Source organism: Rhinolophus sinicus, chromosome 16, assembly GCF_057876585.1.
Source record: "Rhinolophus sinicus isolate RSI-liver-muscle chromosome 16, RSI-T2T, whole genome shotgun sequence".
Classification (NCBI taxonomy): Eukaryota; Metazoa; Chordata; class Mammalia; order Chiroptera; family Rhinolophidae; genus Rhinolophus; species Rhinolophus sinicus.
In genome coordinates this window covers 5,355,169-5,372,653 of record NC_142516.1, presented here as the reverse complement: position 1 = coordinate 5,372,653, position 17,485 = coordinate 5,355,169, and the positions used below count along the sequence as shown (strand labels likewise).

The 17,485-nt window shown below is 52.3% G+C and overlaps 1 protein-coding gene across 2 annotated transcripts in view; it reads left to right on the top strand.

Annotated features, from left to right (window-relative positions):
* HMCN2 (hemicentin 2) overlaps nucleotides 1–17,485 on the top strand; it is a 136,474-nt gene that overhangs the window by 20,902 nt on the left and 98,087 nt on the right. For both annotated transcript variants that reach the window (XM_019728852.3, XM_074331183.2), the window contains exons 5-14: nucleotides 3,507–3,678; nucleotides 4,275–4,381; nucleotides 5,275–5,395; nucleotides 7,410–7,673; nucleotides 10,261–10,405; nucleotides 10,951–11,072; nucleotides 12,990–13,262; nucleotides 14,346–14,487; nucleotides 14,977–15,104; nucleotides 15,823–15,936. In XM_019728852.3, the coding sequence (XP_019584411.3) occupies nucleotides 3,507–3,678; nucleotides 4,275–4,381; nucleotides 5,275–5,395; nucleotides 7,410–7,673; nucleotides 10,261–10,405; nucleotides 10,951–11,072; nucleotides 12,990–13,262; nucleotides 14,346–14,487; nucleotides 14,977–15,104; nucleotides 15,823–15,936 (1,588 nt within the window). The remainder of the gene's footprint in view (nucleotides 1–3,506; nucleotides 3,679–4,274; nucleotides 4,382–5,274; nucleotides 5,396–7,409; nucleotides 7,674–10,260; nucleotides 10,406–10,950; nucleotides 11,073–12,989; nucleotides 13,263–14,345; nucleotides 14,488–14,976; nucleotides 15,105–15,822; nucleotides 15,937–17,485) is intronic.

Below are 17,485 nucleotides of genomic sequence, written 5' to 3'. Positions count from 1 at the left end.
GTAGCTCCAAGTATAAAAACAGATGAGTTTTCAGAACACAGAATTCTTATCCTGCGATGACTGAAACCCAGCTACAAAATCTAGGCACATGTGTTCCAGCTCAGTCTGAACAAAACATATACATTTTCTAAATTTTGGGCAATTCTTCCAATTCCCTTCTTTTCCTTTCCCTTCCATGGAAGATCGCATGGTAGGCAGAGCTGAAGGACAATGATTTAGAGCAAGAATGTCCAAAATGTAGCATTCAATACACCACATTCTAATCCCATATCCGTGGCAGACATTGCTAATCAATCACAGACTGTTTTCTAATTGAGATGGAACGTGGCTTCTCATTTCTGCCTCAAACAGTATTCCAGGAAGCCACTTCCAGTTGGTTAGTTGCCAAGCAACAGGATACCACTATGATCACTGAGGTATATATTAAAGTCATGTGCATGTTCTTTTTAAGTGACTTTTACTTAAAAAATTACTATGAAAAATGTCAAAGACATAGAAAAGTAAAAAGCACGTATGTACCAGCTAGATTTAGCAATTTATAGTTTTGCTCCATCTCTCTCTTTTTATCCTTTTTGCTGAATCATGACATCTTATCCATAAATAATTCAGCATGGGATTTTTTTAAAGGTAGTTTCCAACATAACCTACAGTATCATCTCAGTAATAGTACTTTGCTAGTATCATCTGATGCTGAGTTCATATTCAAATTTTTCTCATTGTCCTTGGAATGTCTTTTATAACCGTTTTTTGTCAAATCGGGATTTAATCAAAGGAGGTATATTTTATTTGGTTGTTATGAATATTAAATCTTTTTAATGCATCTGGAGCCATCTACCCTTTTTTATATGCCACTAATTTGTTGAAGAGGCATTGATTATACAGTATCCCATGTTCCAGATTCATCAGATTGTTTCCTTATGGTGTTTTTAACTTGTTGCTCTGTCCCCCATATTTCCCCTAAACTGGGAATTAACTCTAAATGACTGATTAGATGGAAGCCAAGATTTTTGGCAGGAATATTTCATAGTTGGTGCTGTGTCTATTTTCTATTACATCACACCAGGAGGCGAATAATGTCTGATTGTCTTACTATTACTGATGATTGTTTGATTACTGGGTTAAGCTGATGACAGCCAGCCGTCTGCATTGGAAAGTCATGTATGTGGACCTCCAGTTCCCCATTAACTTTTCATGTAACGATTTTAGCATCCACTGAGGATGCTTGCCTGAAACACTTATTTCATTGGAAGTTGCAAAATGATGATTTCCTAATTGCATCATTCCTTCCACATTTATCAGTGGGCATTCTTCTGTGGAGAAAAGCTTTTGCTCATCAAAAAAGGGGTGAAGCACAATTCCTATTGAAAAGGCAGGGATCACACTTCATTCTTTTCTCTTTAATTAAGACGTTGCCTTCCTTGGTAGCAAATGAGGTTTTATTGCTGTGTATTTTGCATTTCTTTTTTGAGTATTATTATGAGCACATGGATTGCACAATTCAACGTGATTCAATTGACTAGAGTCACTATTCTATTTTGGGCTCACATTGTGCCAAATTTAGCCAATAGGAGCTTTTCCAACCTGGTTTCTGTGTCCTTTGGATATGTCCCCATTAGTCTTTGAGAACTTCCTTACTTTATGGAATTACCAGTTGTCTTAGGCGTACCTGCCTCAGACCTGGAATAAGCCATTTCGCCAAGGAGCCCTACTGGGGAGTGGTATTAAGAAACCACTGGGTTCTAAATTCACTTGGAGTGAATTTATACATAAATAAAATACCAGTAGCTCTCCCTTACGTGGCCGTAAGAGAAAATCTTGGTTCAGAAAACATTCCCATCCTCACTTCTTTGCTTTATCCTACAAGATACGTAAAACAGTTTCATAATCACAATACCAATAATTTTCCCAACTTCAAACTACTGAGTGAAGGTTTCCTTGTTGTTCTTTGTGTCCTCAGGGTGCCGCCCACTGAGAAAGTACAGTTGAAACCCTGGGTTTTCAATTCACCAGGAGTTATTCTTTTCTCTCTGTGGTTATGGTACCAATTTGTCGTACAGTCAGGTTCATGCTTCATTTTGTTTCAGTTTCCGGGTTTGCACAAGATGCTTCCTGAAGTAACTTGGCCTGGAAAGAGAGGTTCCGACTGGAGTGGCCCACTCCTCTCCCTCTTTCCTGGTTTTCATGCTGGAACCTGAGAGGCTTGGCTGTTGTCAAGGAGAAGCGTGCGCTGGGGCTGGGGGCTGGTGGAATTGAGTGAGGCGTCTGTGTGTGAGACGAGCCTTGTGACTGTGTTCAGCAGGTATGTATCCTGCTGTATCACACACAGGGAACAAATGCTTCCTGAAGACCCACTGTGCGCCAGCCACTGATCTGGGGCTCAGCATAGAGTCTCGGCCTACACGGGGCTCCCAGGCTAATAGAGCAGACAGGCCTGCATCTAGTAAATATGAATAATCAGGGTACAGATTGCTTCAAGACGTGTAGGCGTATACCAGGGAACCGCACCTGTTTGGGACTGGAGAAACCTCTTCAAGCTGAGAGGTGAAGAATAACCAGGATTTGGTTGATGGGGGTAGGGGGTGGGGCATTTCTGCAAAGGGAACATGTGTGTGATGATGGCTTCCCAGGGAGGCGTGAGGGTCCAGCCCAGCAAGCAGAGGACAGTCAGGACCACAGTGGCCTTGGGTCAGGCTGGACAGGTGAACCACAGAACACAGGCTTTTAGAGGCCATGGTAAGGATTTGGAGAAACTAAATAATTTTGTACTTAATGACACATCATCTTAGACTGGATCCAGGATTGTAAACATGAGGTCCATGCACTCATGGGGGACCGTCTTTGAGGGAGTTGGAGAACCCCCTAAAATCATACTCTAAACGTGTATCTAAGTGGTATAGTAGTCTGCAGAGAGTTCTTACCTGTTACCTTGTTTTCAATGGGATCCACCCAAACCATGTAAGATTTTAGAATGAATAAGCAATTATAGAAACCAAGGATTTATGATTTCTCAATATTGTGAAAAGGATCAGGAGAAGTGATCCTTTTCACAATACTGGGGTGATGGTGGACTACACTGGTCCGGGGGAGATTCCAGATCTCCAGGGTTTGTCCATGTGTAGGAAGCACAGGAGGGCTTCCTGGAGGAAATGGTTGGTTCCATAGAAGCTGACCAGGTGAAGAAGGAGGGAAGCCTTTCCAGCACAAGGGCACTCCTTGCTCCTTCCCTCTGAGCTGAGTCTTCTGGATGCCTCAATTCAGGTGTCACAGCTCCGAGCCCACAGGCCAGGAGGGTAAAAATGTGTGAATTGGGCCTGCTGTGGCCCAGGGGGGTGTGGGGTGACCTCAGGTGACCCGGACAGCCTATATGCTGCCTAAAACCCATGGTGGGGGGAGGGCAGATTCTGCATGCAGCTGGCAGCCTGTTAGGGACCTGCCTTGGGTGGCCCAGACACAAGCAAGACATCACGGGCACCTGTTGGCATCAGCTTCTCACACGTCCCTCTCAGGTGCTAAAGTGGGTAGAGTCAGCGATCCAGGCCTCCAAAGTGCACCTGCTGTCCACGGACCACGGGGAGGAGGGCGAGCACACATGGAGGATCCCCTTCGACTCCAGCCTGAAGGAGGTCACCATCTCCCTGAGCGGTCCCGGGCCTGAGATCGAAGTCCGAGACCCGCTGGGTATGTGCACCCCAGGCTTGGCCTCTTCTTTGGCCCTGAGACTGAGCTGGAAGTCAGGATGGGACAAGGAGAGAGGCTCGGGCAGCAAGGAGGGTGGCGGAGGCCTGTGGTGGGTGAGGTAGCTGGGGGCCCTGTAGAAGCTGAGTGGGGGGAAATAAAATAAGGACAATCCCTGGGATGCGAGGCTCCCGTGCTGTCTCCCCCCACACTCTCAGAGGGTCCCGACAGTGGCCTGGCGGGTCAGTTAGGGCAGGAATTAGCGGTGTACTGTACAGATGGGAAGCTGGGGTTCTGGGAGGTGGAGTGACTTGTCAGGGTCACCCAGGGTCAGTGTGCCTTGGACCTGACCACCTGGCTCCATGGTGCTCCGAGGATGTCATGAGTACCCCAGTTTAGAGGCCAGGTGTACAGCCCACACCTGGGGTGGGAGTGCAGAATGAGGTGGAGGCCTGAGCACTGCCAAAGGCGTCTTGTCAGTTTCTCTGACAAGCCTGAGACTGGTGTTGGAAGAGCCATGGATTCCTGGGGGGCAGGGTGGGGCCTCTGTCACCCCCAGGAAGGGCTCAGGGGCTGAGCAGTCCTTGGGGCTTCCACAGGGAGGATCCTGCAGAAGGACGAGGGCCTCAACGTGCTTCTCAACATCCCCGACTCGGCTAAGGTCGTGGCCTTCAAGCCTGAGCATCCTGGGCTGTGGTCCATCAAGGTGGGGGCCCTGGGTTCCCCGGCGGTGGGGAGGCCAGTTTCTGGTCGCTGAGATGCCATCTCCCTCCTGCCTGCCCTGGGCAGCCGAGGGCTGGCGCATGGGTGGTGGTGTGGGCATAGCAATAGAAGCAAAGGGTCAAGAACAGAGGGGAAGTATGCTGCTTTGCACGAGTAAGAGGAGGTACAATGGTTTGGGGTTAGTTAGGGAACTTTCAAGAAGGACTTGGAGAAACAATCTGAGTGTCCAGCGGTGGGTGACCGAGCCAGCTTGTGGTTCAGAACCCTGTCCAGTGAAGAAGGTAAAAAAGAAGCAAGGATGACCCTGGGGGGTCAGGGGGCTCAGGGGGATAGAGCCGGCAGGGGGAGGGGGGCCTGCTCTGATACGCAAGGTGCTGGAGGCAGGCTGGACTCCGACAGAGTGTCCTGGGACGGGGCACGCCGCTGCTTTGGAAGGATGTGAGCTCCTACTAATCGGCACACACTGAGGGAACACCTACAGGGTGCCAGGCTCTGTGCTCGGTGCCACAGGGGAAGTGGCAGCATCGCTCCCTGCCCTTCATTGAGCCAAGATCTGTAATGCCAGTGGGGGAGGCAAAGCAGGGGTTAGATGAGAATGGGGGACAGACAGGCCTTGCAAATGTTGGGGGTGGAGCTGGAAAGGCAGGATGGCCTCACGAGTCCTACTCAGAACAGTGCTGTAGCTGGGCCTTCTTTTACTTCATTTGGGGAGCGTCTGGCTGGGCCCCCAAGGAGTAGTAGGTAAGTGGCCCACATATCTGCAAAAGTGGGAAAAATCCAGGCTCTGACGGGGCCGGGTCAGGCTGGCCGCCTCCTGTCCTGACCTGGGACACTGGGGTGGAACGCCGCAGTGATGTGGGCCCGGGCCTGTGCTAGGTCTATAGCAGCGGCCGCCACTCGGTGAGGATCACGGGAGTGAGCAACATCAACTTCCGAGCCGGCTTCTCCACTCAACCCTCCCTGGACCTCAACCACACCATTGAGTGGCCCCTGCAAGGTACCGTGCTCCTGGAGCTGCCTTCTGGGGGGACGGGCTCTCCTCTGGGAAATGGTGGGAGCCCTGGGGACCCAACCGTGAGTGTGGGTGCAGCCATTCTCCCACAGCACAGTGAACTGAGCCCCAGAGCCAGCACGCTGTCCCTTGGCCTCAGCCCAGGTGACACTGGGACCACTACCTTTAGAACAGGGATCCCTGCCTCCGAAGGCCTTCAGGACCTTATGCTGTCCCCGTTACTACTGAGTTCACACCTTCCCCTTTCTCTTTATCAAAGCTCGTTTGTCTATAACCCCACTTCTTCAGTTTTCCAGCGAACATCAGTCTCGTCCAATAAACTAGTAGGTACAAGTGAGTTGATAACTTCCGGGAACAGGAGAACAGGGTCTTACTCTGAGAAAGGAATGTCCTGGTGGACGTTTCGATGCCCTAGAGGCTGACGAGGGTTGGTAGCCTGGGGGCATGTTGACCCTGGAGGCACAGGGTCAGTTTTCCGACCGGAGGTGGCTGTCATGCCTCATGACGGCTCCATCTGGACCAGGCAGGGGCGCTGGCTCAGGCGGCCAGAGCTCCAGGTCAGAAAATACCATCTGCTGGCCAGGTCAGAGGTCCTAACGTATAGTTTGCAAAATATGTTCCCTCATCATGCGGCTATTCAGAGGGTTTTGCTGTGACCAGCTCAGAAGAGAGATGGAGAGGGCTCTAGAGCAGCTCGGGCAAGTGCTGGACCGCTGAATAGTGACCAAACATGGTGCGTGCCAGACGCTTAGAGCTTTTGGCGAGTCGGTATCTCCTCTCCTGTTTGTCATTCTTCACAGCGCTTGTGGGTTTCCCTGACAGGATCTTAAAAGAGCAGCTGCTCACTCATTTTGTGTTTGTTTTTGTCAGTAGCAGGAAGGGGGACAGGCGGGGAAATTCAGTTCCTATTTTAAAGCCAGGTGAGAAAAGAAATCCTTAACGGAGTGCTAGACAGGGGGCTGAAAACTAAATGATCACCAGGGCTAGTCCCCCTGGTGACATGGCAAAGGGGAAGGGCATCACAAGTGACCCTCTTGGGTTTCTGCTTTTGATAAAGAAGTGAGTCCAAGACAGTTTTTTTTTAAGAGAAAGATCAAGCAATTGCAAATGATAAATAGTGTTTGGTACCTGGTCCCAGTGCCAGGAGCTTCAGGGAGGGGGCGGGGAGGAGGCTGTGGCTAACTGGACAGTGGGTGCCTGAACCCCAGGGAGAGCCGCTACCAGGCCTTTGGCTGATTGTGGGGACCCCGCATTGACACGCTTGATTTTTGAGAGGAATCTGGACTTCTAGATTTTTATGTGCCCTTTCCAGAGTGTTCCATGTTTCTTCAAAAATGTCAAGGCATTTTATGGATCACACCAATCACACCCATTGGTCCCCAGTTCATGATGTCGGAGAGAAAAAAACATTAATAACTGTCTAAAAAGGAAGAGACCAGACAGAACTTCACAATTTAACTAAGACAATTATGAAACCCAAGTCCAGTTCTATGTTCTCTGGGATAGTGTGAAAAGTCCATTTCCAACAAGATAGAAAAGAAAACCAAAGAAAAGCTGAGCACGGGGAGCGGGGCTGAGGGCGGAGTCAGAGAGTCAGAATTCCCTAACTAGGGCCTGTAGGTCGAGCCCACAGCCTGCCTGATGATGGCCCACACCAGAGTTAATGGGTGGGGGTGGAGGGAGTGCCTCTTCCCAGTTCTACTCCATGAGAGTCCAAGGCTGCTGAACGGAGCTGATGCCCCATGGGAAGCCGTGGGTTAGATGGACAGTGGTGTTTCAGGACCATGGACAGTAACAAGCTCCCCCATCCCCTTTCCTAATCCCACCCCCAGCATTAACTGTCACAGGGAAAAGAAGGTGAGGGAGCTGGAGTGGGTGAAGGAGAGCCAAGCAGGCTGGTCCTGACCTGTGCTCCTAGGGTCCCTTCTTGGGGAGGATCATGGAGCGCGGATGCTGGGCACTGACACCAGTATCTCCTTCCTCGCCCTTCCGTCTGCAGGGGTGCCCATCTCCCTGGTGATCAACTCCACGGGCCTGCAGGCCCCTGGCCGCGTGGAATCGGTGGAGCTCTCACACAGCTCAGGGCGGCCCCTCCTGACTCTGCCCACGCAGCCCCTCTCCAACGGATCCACCCATCAGCTGTGGAGCGGACCGCCCTTCCATGCCCCCCAGGAGCGCTTCTACCTCAAGGTGAAGGGCAAGGACCATGAGGGGAACCCCCTCCTCCGTGTCTCTGGAGTTGCCTATAGTGGGGTGGCCCCAGGTGAGTGATTGGCTCGTACAATCCCCAGATTTCTAGCTCACTTGGAGACCCATTTCTGCCAGGAAGCCTTCCAGATTAGATTAGAGTAGAGTAGATTAGGAATGTTTTTCATTAAACTTCTGTGGGCAGCAAGCTCTGCAAGGTATTATGCTAAGTATTGAGATGCTTCAGATGTAGCCCTCAGCTCAAAGATTTAGTACAAAGTCATCGATCCATCCATCCATCCACCTACTCATGCATCCATCCATTTATTCACCCATCCATCCACCCCCCAATTCACCCATTCATCCATCCATCCATCCATCATCCATCCATCTATCCATCCATCCATCCATCATCCATCCATCCATCCGTCCATCATCCATCCATCCATCCATCCATCCATCCACCCATCTATCCATCTATCCATTTATCCACCCCCCCACCCACCCCCCCACCTATCTAAATATCCATCCACCTGTTCATCCAACATTTATTTTGTGTCAGTCATAGTGCTAGGCACTGTAGACACAGCAGCGGGCAGGCAGCGGGTATGGGTATGGTCTTCCGTTATCATAATCAGCATCATAATTATAATCATGGTGATACTAATCTCGCCATCGCTCCCCATGGGACAGTCCTGGGCCAAGCACTTGCCATGCCTTAGCTAACTGAATGCTTATAGCAGTTCTGAGGTGAGTCCCCATTTTATAGGTGAAGAAACTGAGGCCACCCACCTCACCAGGTTGCTTTGCGCATAATAAAACAGCTCCCAGGCTATGCCCTGGGTGTAGGAATTATGGACCAGGGCCCTCCACAGGTGGCAGCTACTGTTACTGTTATGCCATGTGGGCACAGGTTATTTTGTCGTCCCATCTTTGGTTCCCACATGTGGTGGCTTTTTGCTGGTTTCTCGTGTGTCCCTGAAGTCTCACGTCCAGGCCAGAAGCTCCCAGAGGGGAGGGCGGAGTCTCTGGCTTTCCAGCTCTGCCTCTGGTCCTAGCAGGGGTGTCTGAGTTCACTGGTGGTTGGGCTCCATTCTCTCCTCCTGCTCCCTCCCCCCCTTTGCCATGGTGGTGGCCTGGGAGGAGCTCACAGAGGTGGATGTCACTGACATGGGGATCTCAGCAAGGGGCAGACGATACTGTCCACTTCAGTCGGGGTGCAAGGATGGCACCGAGGTGCCAAAGAAGGACTTGAGGACCCTTCTTTCCAGCCTCCTGCCCTCCACTCCCCCATCGCCATGGTCCCCCCTTGTTGGCCTTTGCAGCTTTGAGAGGAATTTTCAGGAAAGAATTTCCTCAGGAGAATAACAGCCTCTTTCTCTCTCCCCTGTGCGTTCAGATGGATCCAAGAGTTTGGAGTGTAGCTCTGGCTTTTGGTCTCCATCTCAGCTCTCGATTAAAGTGTATGTGCGGAGTGGGGGAGGGGTGTAGTTTGGGTTTTTGCTTCCTCTCCCACCTTCCAGGTTCGGGAAGCTGGGAGCTTGGCTGAGAACAGGAGGCCCTAGGTTTGGAGACATGGGGGGCGGTGAGGGCTGGGCCTGGGGTCCCAGGGCCCTTTCAGCTCATGGAAGAGAGCCTGAGCGGGCCTTGCAAAGGCTTTTAGTGTGTGGGAGAGTGAGTGGTGGCTGCTTTGCACACGGCTGAGGACGTGATTGGATGGTCCAACATCCCTGTCCCCTGGGAGGTGGCGGGAAGCCTATAGCATGATGTCACCCGCCACCCTCCCACCCTCAGCTCTGTGCTCAGAGGAGGTCTGGCACGTTGTCTCACCCTCAGAGAATCTCTGGTGGGGATGAGGGAGAGGGCAATACAGGGCTGAGGACACTCCCACGATCACCCAGCGAGACACTGACGTGCTGCCACTGACCCTGGGGGGCAGTTCTCAGACATTTCCATTGAAGTAACTCCTATAGCCAAGGAGAGAATGTGTCACCCAAAGACCAGGGTCAGGAGAGGGAGGGGCAGTGTCATCTGATGGAGGCCCCAAGGGGCTCATCACAAGCTGTGAGATTTCATTGAAGTCTCTTATTTTATCTCAAAAATTCGTGTGAATTTTACACTGATGACAGCCATGCTCCAACTATGCTTATTTTTAAATAAAAAAGGCTTCCCTCCAACATCTTTGGGTAGAACTGACCCTCCAAGCAGACCCACCCCCACCCCCGGCAAGCCCAGTCTGGGGAGCATTTCATCAGATTTCAGGACTGGTCCAACTTCTCTGATACAATTGCTAAAATGGTGGCACAGACTGGACCATGGGGGCAGTCTTCACACAAACCGTAAAGAGAACACGAGCTTTAATTGATGGGCTTGCGGTGCCCTGTTCGCATGCCACATGCTTTCCACAGCACCACCTCTCATCAGCTCCTCACGACAACACAATGAAGTCAGTACTGCGATTAACCCCACTTTACAGAGGTGGAAACTGAGGCTTGGAGAAGTGACGCCACCTGCTCTCAGTGACCAGCGACGGTGGAGCAAGGGGTTGAATCTGGCCTTCTGGCTCCTGGCTCATCCCTATGGGTCTCTGTGTTGCTGGGTGTGGCTAGGGCAGGCTGTGGCGGCGACAGGGCAGGCTCCTGAGTGCTGGTCCTTGCCTCCAGGTGCCCCCCTTGTCAGCATGCCCCCCAGGATCCATGGCTACCTGCACCAGCCCCTGCTCATCTCCTGCTCTGTGCACAGCGCCCTCCCCTTCCGGCTACAGCTGCGGCGGAAAGGAGCCAAGCTGGGCGAGGAGAGGCACTTTCAGTGAGTGGCCGATGGCCAGCCTTTGTCCCCAGCCACAGGGCTCTTGGGGTCCTGATGCCCTGGAGGGATGTGAGGGGAGTACGTGGCAGAAGAGAGACCTTGGTCTCAGTTATACTGTCTTCCAGGGCAGCCCAGCCTGGGCACCTCCCAGTGTGGCCAGGGATAGGGAAGGGTGGTCCCCATAGGCTCCCACCACTGCTGGGTAAGCACCCGTGACGGAGCTGTGAGCCTTCCTTAGTTTCCAAAAAACTCAACCTGTGCAGGGAGTCATGGCAGGCAAGACCCTCTGAGATCCTCCTCCTTAATGGATGGGTTCATAAGTCCAGAGCTCAGAGAGGTGAAGGAACTTGCTCAGAGTCACACAGCATAACATGGAATTGCATGTCCTTGGCTGCCTGCCTCTTCTTACCAAGACTCCAAGAGGATTTGGGGCCTCCCCTCTGGGCAGGATTCGGGACAGTGAGCCCCCTGAGGGCCCGATGAGGCTGGGGGACCCTGAGTGGGGTCAGTGTGATTGTGTATCTCCAACTGTTATGTGTTGACAGGGAGTCAGGAAACAGCAGCTGGGAAATCCCACAGGCCTCCAAGGCTGAGGAAGGCACGTACGAGTGCACAGCGGTCAGCAGGGCTGGGACCGGACGAGCAGAATCCCAGATTGTCGTCACAGGTCTGACCCCCTTCCTGACTTTTCCCTCTAGGATTTCCTCCCAGGGTATCTCCTTCTGTGGGGGACCATGCCAGCCAGCAGGGCTGGAAACTGTCCATCATCCAGAGTCTGGCTGCCCACGCCGCCACCTGCCTGCTGGCCCCCTGTTTGGGCTGTCTCACCCAGGATGGCCTGTGGGTCTCCGCTGGAGGCAGGTTGAGAACCTTGACTCAGGCCACCATGCTGCCCCTCCCAGCCTTGGCCCCACTCCTGGCGTCTCGGCCTGGCCTTCAGAGCTTGACCAGCCCCCAGGCCCTTCCAGGGGCCACTGTCCATCTCGCAGTCCCAATCCCTCATGCCTCCACCATCCAGCTCAAGAAGGTCGGAAATGCTACCGACTGTCTCAAAATGAAATTGGCTTTCTTTTTTAAACTCTGAAACTCCTCTGTCTTGAAGAGAAGAAAAGAAGCCCAGCAAGCACGTGAAGATTAGGCTCTCTGCATTCTCTAATCGTACACAAAAGCACAATGCTTCCCGTCGGCAGACTGGGACACACGAACAAGCAAAGACGATAGAGAGACCTTACTCCCTCCACCGTGAAGATGACCGCGAGGGCTCTTTGATTTCTTTACTTCCTCTCAGACCCTTTTCTCTGTGTGCGTTTTTAACAAAAATGGGAGGAGGCTATACAAACATATAGCAACCTGATTTTTTATCATCTGACAATAGAGCGTGTCAGCAAATAGGCTTATGGCATGAATGAACAAAAGCTTACTTTTTATAAACCACAGAGAAGTAGTACAGTGTGAGGAAACGTGTCCGTCCATTCCTTAGACATAACAGTTGCCAATCATTTACCGTCTCTTCTTTTTCACTTTTGGGCTAAACTCTTTTAAACTCAAAAGTTTTGGGCTAAACTCTTTTAAACTCAAACTCAGAGCTTCAGAGTCCAAATCCTGTCATCGTCTAATGTACCACAATCAGCTTCGACTACAGGTCTCCCCCCAACACACCGCTACCCCAATATGCATGCTGGCATATGCTGGCATATTGGGGTACATTGGGGTAAATGTATTTAAAGAGATAAATATATTTCAGGATTTTTCTCAATATTTTTTTAATTTATTGGGGTGACAATTGTTAGTGAAATTTATCTCAATTTTAAAAAGTAGATTTTCCTGTATAACAAAAGATCTATGATCACACCTAATAAAACGGAGCGATGCCTTAGTGCTATTTAATTTTGTCCACAGTCACATTTCCCCATTTGCCCCAGAGTGGCATTTCCGGTTGGTTTCTGTGTTGTCCTCAGAGGCCGCGGAGGTCAGATGCTCTTCTTGAGCACGCATGTGCCTGCGTGTCACAGCCACGGGCACGTGCAGCCTCTGTGGCTCCAGCTTTCCCCCTGCGGGTTTTCAGGCCCACGTCCCTGGTTAGACCGTCTCTGATCTTGTCACTTCTTGTGGCTTTTTCTGGTCGAGATTGCAGTTTTCTTTGCTTTTCCCTCTTTTGGGGCAGAGGCCCTAGTTCTCCATTTGGAAGTTATAAGAGGCCTGTTGTTTGTGCAGAGAATAGCTCTGTACTCTTTACTCTTTCCCTCTTGAGGGTTATTTTAAAATCTGGGCTTTATTCCCCAGGGTGGAAATATGGGCTCAAAGGGTGTGAAGAGTGATGTAGCTCTTGTTAAATACTGCAGTTGGCTGTTGTGTGCAAAGTACGCAGACAGCACACAGTCGTTGGCAGCTGTATGTGATGGCGGTGGGAGAATGGCCCCAGGTGGCACCGTTCTGGGATGGTGAGCTGGTTAACCGCTCTGCTGGCCAAAGTGTCCTGAGGGACCCACTGCTGGGTTCTGGCATCTAGACACCACCGGGTCTATAGGATGGGGCCCTCTCCCGTGACACCCCCTCAGCGCCTCCTGTGCTCATGTCCCCGCAGACCCCCCGCCGCAGCTGATTCCTGCCCCCAACGTGACCGTGTCGCCGGGGGAGACCGCTGTCCTATCCTGCCAGGTCCTGGGAGAGGCCCCCTACAACCTGACGTGGGTGCGGGACTGGCGAGTCCTATCAACCTCGACAGGCAGAGTCGCGCAGCTGGCCGACCTGTCCCTGGAGGTCAGAGACATCGTCCCCAGTGACGGCGGGCGGTACCAATGCATGGCCAGCAATGCCAACGGGGTCACAAGGGCGTCCGTCTGGCTCCTGGTGCGAGGTGAGGTACTTCCTGCCACTGCTGTCCCCCCAATTCCATGTACTACTTGGTGTTTACCCCCAAAGCCCATCGATCCATCCCCCTGATGTCTGGCATCACCTCTGCCAGGCAGCATCAGCCCTTGCAGTGTTTCTGAACCTTCAGAGAAAGAGGAGTCTATAGCCTGCTGGCCTGAGTCCAGTGGTTCTCACTGTTGGGAAGTCCATCCTCATAGCTAACCTAAATTTCTACTGCTGTAGGCCAAGCCCATTTCATTGTGTCCTGTCCTTTTCCTGTGCCATTGAGCACCTCCATTGTCTACCCCCTGCCATTACGTAGGACAGGGATGGAGTACTGGAAACTTCCAAAAGCCCAGACATCAGATGTGCTTGTCAGGGGTTGGGCAGCAATGACTAGATGGGAATGCCTCCATCTGACAGTGGGAAGAGACCCACCTGGGAGTTTGAGGACCTAGACGTGGCCTCAGGTCCACCAGGATTTAGACAGATGTACCCCCCGAGCTGCTATGGCCCCAAGTGTAAAAGTGAGTGTATTGAGACAAGCGTTCTCCCCTGACTGGCTGCCTGGGGTGTGTTGAGAAGGATTCTGAGGCCATATCTAGGCCACTGGGATGGAAGGGGCACGTTTACCGTTTCTAGATGAGGTGGCCCGTAAGGTCTGTCTGAGCCTTACAAGTCTGTTGCACTGTGAGCTTTCTGAGGGCCAGGACGGAACCTAAGTTTGGGGCCAATACTTGTGCAGGCCTTGGGGTCCTCTCACAGTCATGGCCCCTGGCATCTGCCTGACATCTCCCTACGCCTCTCTGAGGTGCTCAGCCCAGAGCTGAACTCCAGGGAACTTGAGGCTCCCGCTGGGGGCTTTGGGGAATCAGCTCCCCATGTGCTCTGGGGATGTGGCTGAGCAGCCGCCTGGTCAACCCAACCCCCAAGGAAGCCCCTTCTGGGGATTCAGCCTCTTCAGGGCCTTTGGTTTCTATGTCTCTGGCATCTGTTGCTATGGGAGGGGATGGGGGTCCAAGGCTGGGGGCCTGGGGCACACGGCTGCTCTGACAGGCTCTTTGCCTGTCCATTGTTTGAACTACAGAGGCCCCTCAGGTCAGCATCCACACCAGGTCCCAACGCTTCTCCCAAGGCATGGAAGTGAGGGTCAGCTGCTCAGCCTCTGGGTACCCTGCACCCCGCATCTCCTGGAGCCGTGACGGTCATGCTGTGCAAGAGGACGACAGGTGAGGGGCCCAGGGCTTGGGGCTCTGGGACGGGGAGCGAGTGGACAAGAACTCCCAGGGGACGGTTCCCTGACTGGGTCTTCTTACCCGTCAGTGGGGAAGTAGCACGTGCCCCGCCTTCCTCCTGGGATCATGTGAGACTCAGGAGTGCGGTCACTTTGGAAATGTAATGCTACCACAGTGTGGCTCTGGGGTCAGGAGCTACAGCTACAGAATCCAGCAGACTTGTGGTTGAATCCCGCCTCTGCCATTCAGGCCATGTGACTTTTGGCAAGTCACCTTGCTTTTGTCTGAGCCTCATGAATGAGAAAAGACCATGCAAAGTGCTGAGCACACAGCCCAGCACAGAGCAAGCAGTCAGTGTAGGATGGTGGTCACTAGTGGTGCTGTTAATTCATTTGTTATTACTGATGACTGGAGCTACCCTTGTGTGCCCCGACCCAACCAGCCCCTTGTTGTTGAATGTATTGTTTTATGGCACGACTGCAGAATCCATGTGGACGCCCAGGGAACCCTGGTCATTCAGGAAGTGGCCCCAGAGGATACTGGGAATTACAGCTGCCAGGCTGCTAATGAGGTCGGCACAGACGAGGAGACGGTCACCCTCTACTATACAGGTACTCGGGCCACAGGCATCTCAGGAGAGGGACCTCCCTCCCTCTCTCCCATCCACAAATACTAACTGAGCGTCTGCTATGGGCCAGGTGTTGGGGACGCAGCAGCGATTGCATGCTGCCTGTCCCGGTGGGGCTTATATTCCAGTGGGAGGCACAAAACAAACATGCAAGCAGACTAATGAAGCACGTTTGGATGGCGAGGGTGGTATGATGGGTAATGTTCAGGTGGGGCGAGAGGGCAGTGGCTGCCATACACAGGGCCAGCCAAGGCCTCCGTGACAGACGGGAATGGGACAGCACTACAGGCAGAGAGAGGGACTGGTGGGACAATGGCCCTGGGGCCGGAATGAGCCTGGGGTGCTCAAGGGACTGCCAGGAGGCCTCGTGGAGGAGTGGGGTAGAGGGAGGGGCAGGGGAGGGGCGGGCAGCCCACGTAGGGCATTTCAGGACCTTGTCCGGTTTCCATTTTTATGGCAAGTTCAATGCGGAACAATAAGGAAGCTTTAGTCCCAGGAGTGACTGGATGGGAAGTTTCTTAAAAACCAGCTATGGCCAGATCTTTCTGGGTGACTGTCCCCGATTGGTGGGGGATAGGAGGAGCGGGGTACTCAGCTCCACCTGTATCCCCCCCGACCCCGTCCCCAGCTGTGGAAAGCCACTTTCTCATCCTAGGGAGTCTGTGGGTTGGTCCCAACTTCCCCACCTGTTCCCCACACAGACCCACCGTCGGTCTCCGCCGTCAGTGCCGTGGTGCTCGCTGCCGTCGGGGAGGAGGCCGTGCTGGTGTGTGAGGTGTCGGGGGTGCCCCCGCCCCGGGTCATCTGGTATAGAGGTACGTGGGTGCAGAGGGGCCTGGGGAACTGTCCCGCTGGGGCCTGGAGGGTCGGCTTCCCAGAATGGTTACTGGGCGCACACTCTGAATGGGGTGTCGGAGAAATGGCCCACTTCAGCAGCACCCCTTCTCCCCCACCCGAGTCCACACAGCTGATGCAGGACGGCTCAGGAGTTAGGAGCAGGATTGAAAACCGGCTCCCCTGGGTGACCTTGGGCAAGTGAGCTGGCATCTCTGAGCCGGCTTCCTTATCTGGAAAATGGGGAAAATCAAAGTTGGTTGAGTGAGAATTAACTGAGTCCACATAGGTGCGGTGTCTAGAACGAGCCCGGCACATGGGCTGGGCTCCGCGTTCTTAGTGGTGCTGAACGCAGTGATGTGATTACCTGAGAATCGGGACTAATTAGCAATAGGGTTGTCCAGAGGCGCTTTTTGTCCTTAATACATGAATATTTCACCCATTCTTACATTTTCACTTTTTTTTATGGGGAATACTGGGGGACAGTGTGTTTCTCCAGGGCCCATCAGCTCCAAGTCATTGTCCTTCAGTCTAGTTGTGGAGGGCACAGCTCAGCTCCAAGTCCAGTCGCTGTTTTCAATCTTAGCTGTAAGGGGCAGGGGGCGCAGCCCACCATCCCCTGCGGGAATCGAACCAGCAACCTTGTTGTTGAGAGCTCTTGCTCTAACCAACTGAGCCATCCGGCCGCCCCTGAGGTGCGTTTGAGTTAACGAATATAGAGTGTTTTCTCTGTGCTGATCACCGAGGTGGAGTTTGATTGGCCAGAGTTGTTCTTGCGCCCACACCGGTGGACGTGGGTGCTGGGGCTGTCGCCCAAGTTTTTCTAGGAGCAGAATGCGGGGCTCCTTGTCATGTATCAGCCAGGGTCACCACTATGGCTCCCTCCCACCTAGATGTACTCCATCCTTTGCAATACCTGTCTGCGATCTTTTCAGAGCCTCACCTTGACTTTGAGAAAGGCAGGTATTAACTCAGAATGCTAGCAGGCAGTATTAGCTCCAAGTTTGAGTATTTTGTCCAAGGACACAAGCTAGTGGGTGGCAGAAGTCTTGGGACCCCTTATTCAGTGCTTGTGTCACTGCATCTTCTGGCTGAGAACCCTACCAGCCCAGCCCTGAACCCCTTTTTATAAAAGGTACCTCACAATAGAATATTATTTACCCTTGGAAAAGAATGCAATTTAAGTTGTACGAAATGTGAATATACTTAACACCACTGAACTGTACACTTAAAAGTGGTTAGGATGGTAAATGTTGTTATATGTTTTTTATCACAATAAATTCTTAATTTGAAAAAAAGGAATGAAATTCTGATACAACATGGATGAACTTTGAAAACATGACGCTAAGTGAAATAAGCCAGACACAGAAGGACAAATACTATACGATTCCACCCGTAGGAAATACCTAGAATGTGCAAATTCATAGAGACAGGAAGGAGAATGGTGGGTGCGGGGCTGGGGGAGAGGAAGGGGGCATTCGTGTTTCATGGGGGCAGAGTTTCAGTTTGAAAAAATAAAAATATTCTGTG